The sequence below is a fragment of the Sinocyclocheilus anshuiensis genome, unplaced genomic scaffold, assembly GCF_001515605.1.
Source record: "Sinocyclocheilus anshuiensis isolate Anshui unplaced genomic scaffold, SAMN03320099.WGS_v1.1 scaffold207, whole genome shotgun sequence".
Taxonomy (NCBI): domain Eukaryota; kingdom Metazoa; phylum Chordata; class Actinopteri; order Cypriniformes; family Cyprinidae; genus Sinocyclocheilus; species Sinocyclocheilus anshuiensis.
Genome location: NW_015551045.1, coordinates 580,878 through 584,929, shown reverse-complemented (window position 1 = coordinate 584,929; position 4,052 = coordinate 580,878). Strand labels below are relative to the sequence as shown.

The window sequence follows — 4,052 nt, the reverse complement described above, 5'->3', positions numbered from 1 at the left end:
AAAAGCAAAAGTTATCAAAGCACTTGCAACCAGTTCAAATAGTTTTACTTACTACTGTAAAGTGACTTCACTGTCACCTATTCCCATTGGCAATTTACATTAATTGCATCATTTGTTGTTGCAGACCTAAATCACTTTAACCTATATTAGTTTACCACTAGTTGGTATCACTGATGTAGACCTTGCCTTTCAAAACAGACCAGTGTCAAAAGGGTCAAAGCAGAAGCTCACCTGACTCTCTAGATGTGGGGGATGGAGGGGGAGTGGTGGCCGTAACACTGTGTTTGTCCCATACTGTCTCCAGAATACCTACGAGGAAAAGAGTCATTTAAAATAAAACTGCAAGTCCAATCACATACACATTTTCCAGTGCTTAAGGACTAGTTACATCCACATATACTCTGAATTAACGAGTTACTAGCGTCTCACCAGTCAGAAGGTTCAGTACGGTGGGGATCTGATCCAGCAGGAGTTTCTTCAGCTCCTCTTTACGAGCGACGCTCAAGTCTTCTCTGGGACAGACCAGCTCTTCTGAGGTCATCTTGAGCAGAACTAAACCCAGCGGCGCTAGAGACGGTGACTGCACTAACTACAACACAAACCACAAAGATGGAGTCGGTTCACTTTAATAGGATTTAATAATAATAATACATAATAAAGAATAAGACGTACCTGTAAGGTGTTGCTAAAGAAGTCATGGTAGAACATCGGCCAGTCCTGGCGTCCGATGTCCACGATGACTTTGCACAGCTTGTTTCTGATGAAGAAAGGCAGCAGTGCATGCTGGGAAAGCAGAAGCTTGGGCAAACAGCTACGAAGTTCTGCTTTGTCTTCACTGGCCACACCAACCCACATCTTGTTCACAAGATTCTGCACAGAAGGGCCGACACATTTATTGTCATATCTCATATCTTAAACACAGTTGGGGATGCCTGTGCTCGAATATTTTAATCTATTTTAGGGTGATTCACAAACACCTCCAAGTCATGTTTTACACTAAAAATCAACAGAAACAAATGTTGTATTTTGCATAAAGAAAAGCCTATTTTTTGTTCCATTAACGTGTGTGGTGATATTATTTTAATGCCAATTCCCCTTAAAATTTGTTGGCAGTGTATAATGAACATAGTCTTGGCAGTTTTCATAGAATTAATTTACAGAAAATAATAAATTGAAGGGTTCATTTTACCTCAAACACAGTAAGGCTGTACATCATGACGTATTCATTTCTGCTGTTGGAGAGGAAGTAGAGGCAGTGCCTCCACGAGCCAGGCTGACCCGCAAAACTGTTCAGCAGCTCTTCTGCAAGACACAACATAACAAAAGAGTAATGAAAACATATTTGGGGGGAAAAACATCCATGTTGAACATCCTAATTGAAACAAACCAAATATTGGAAATCATTAAAATGTTTAGCTGTGTGGTTTAGACTCAAACACTGAAAGTTTGATAAACACGAGCAATCCATTGAAAAGGGCGTCTACAAGATCATTTCAACAAAGATGCATAAGAAACTTCTGTAAAGTATAAATGAAGGCTGTTCCCACAACTAAGAGCTCTTCACTTCTAATTTCAGGACAAGCCAACAATGGTTTGTATACAAAGTTTTGCATATTTGCATAAAAAATAAAACATTGGTTTGTTGCACACCTACATAGATGAGCATTTCAAAAACCAGTAAAGTTCAAATACAGTATGTTTGTTAGCAAGAGCTACTTTACAATAAACGTGTAACTCCATAGCAGTTACACACATTCATTTGACACTCTGGATCGAAATCTACTTACAAGTATCTGTCTTTTTTTAAATCAATATGCATGCGTACTATCTTTTCTAGGAACTGAACTCTTAACAATGACTCCATTAGATAGGAAAGATTTTTGTTATGACAATATTTTAAAACACAGATCAACTCTCGTGACAAATAGGAACTGAAAAACCGAAGCGCAGCTGATAGTTTTTAACATATGGTTTTGTCTGAAAACATGGTGTGAAAGATTATATAGATGGTTGTATGAGGACACGACAAGTACAGCTGACTTCCACTTAAACAGCTTCTGTAAAAATCTCATTCATGCTTCATATTTGCTTTGTAAATTCATGTACATTTTAAATCGTTTTTATATTGCATTATGGACTAAATGTAAAAATTTGGAGTCAAGTCTAAAGTAGAAATTAATATACATCAAGCCATTTCATAAGGTTAAATTCTGTCATCATATTTGGGTGAACTGTTACTTTAAGATAAAACCAATTAAATGTTTGTAATGAAGTAAAATTACAATAACATGGGTTCTGAAAACTGAATATTCTTAGTGTAATAGGTGACTTATTCTGGGTCTGATACACAAGCCATGTATTTCCTGATGAAGAAACGCTTGACCAATTACAGATAGATTTACTTCCTCCAAACATATCACTGCTGAGAAGCGTACATTGATCACACATTGAGCTACAAGCCCTAAGCTTCACAAAGCACTGTGTTTTAACCCAGGATTTAGCGTAAAACTTGGACCAAATGCTCTTAAACAAACAGAATACCAAGGATTTTATGAAACTCGAGAGACACACAGCTTAAATGTCATGAATGTGGTCTCCACCCACGAAATATAACTGTTATTAGACACATTCCTCACCTTAAAGGGGTCGCATGATCATTTATTTTTATGAGATGTTCTCTTATAAGTTTTAAAAGCTTTGACACATCAAAACAGTCATAATTTAGTTTTTAATGATCATTTTCCATTGCATTTAGTAGATGCTTTTATCCAAAGTGACTTACAATAGAAAAACATGAGCAATTCATCACAGAACCAACAATAATATTTTCCAGTCTGTCTCTAATCCTTAATTAAACAGGCCATTTTTGTGCTGCTGTGCCTTTAAGACTTATGTAAACACCAGAGTTTCTGCAGGGTTTATGAAAGTAAATGTAAGACTTTTTAAGACCTATTTAAGACCAAGTAAAGAAGATTTAAGGAATTGAATGGAAAACTATGTCAATATGGCCTCTGAATGTAAAAGTCTGGTATTAGCAATGCTTCAAAGTTTGAAAATACAACTTTCAATTCGAAGGGAAAACAAGTTATTCATTCCCCACTGACAGATGTTTGTTCTTGTTTTAAACTCGCTTCATTTTTCAATTTCTCAGAAAACAAGACTTCATATCTGCATTTTGCATCTCAAGTAAATGTACCTTGATTTAAGGATGTTTAGATATTTTTATTGAAAAAAAAAAACACTGACAAAGATTTACTTTTTTGCTATTAGCTATACAAAATAAATGCTGTTGAAATGTGCCGCTCTAACCATTTAGTTCAGGCTGAAATGATCAGATGTCTTGTTTAAAATAAATGTCAGCCGCTTGTTTCTATCACTGGGCTTCTTCAGAAGGATCTGCAGAGCCGTAGGTGCTACACACAGACCAGCTTTAACAGACGTTACTGCATTTGACATTTATTTAACAGCACACACACTACTTCTATTAGCACACTGCTCCTGACAATTTGCTAAATACTGACTAGGCATCACTGAAGTGAACATAGGGCGATCTTGTGAATTAGGCTTGCCACGATAGACGGTGCTGACGGTGATACCGTTGTTAAGCCGCAACACCGGTTACGTCACTTGCCCACCAACCCTCACCGTCGTTTTGGTGTTTTTATAGTAATAAAAATCATTTAGTTCAGTAAAAGAACAGACACTACAATTAAAAACTGAACGCGGCTGCTCAATGCAGCGTGCCGAACGACAGTCGCATCACAGATCAGATTTCATTTCTCCAGTGAGGAGAGTGAGTCGAGCTGACTGACAAGAAGAGTGGGGTGAGACAGACAAGACGATGGCGGATGATTTAGTTTCGAAACGAAATGCAAAAGCACCTGTTTGGCAGTATTTTGGGTTTTGAAAAGCCTGTTGACTTTCGCCATTTATCTAAAGTGATTTTGGAAGTTTTTTTAAACATTCGTTTCTTATTTAATTGGTTCCACAGTGTTTGCTGATTTTTACTTTATTTAAACTTTGTGTCATTTATTTATTTTATTTGACATCAA

The 4,052-nt window shown here is 36.8% G+C and overlaps 1 protein-coding gene across 1 annotated transcript in view; it reads right to left on the bottom strand.

Moving 5' to 3' along the window:
- Nucleotides 1–4,052, bottom strand: part of LOC107661759 (exportin-6-like) — a 27,892-nt gene that overhangs the window by 19,487 nt on the left and 4,353 nt on the right. The window contains exons 3-6 of the mRNA XM_016451526.1: nucleotides 1,190–1,302; nucleotides 673–870; nucleotides 430–589; nucleotides 232–309 (exon numbers count right to left, since the gene is read on the bottom strand). Coding sequence (XP_016307012.1) covers nucleotides 232–309; nucleotides 430–589; nucleotides 673–870; nucleotides 1,190–1,302 — 549 coding nt within the window. The remainder of the gene's footprint in view (nucleotides 1–231; nucleotides 310–429; nucleotides 590–672; nucleotides 871–1,189; nucleotides 1,303–4,052) is intronic.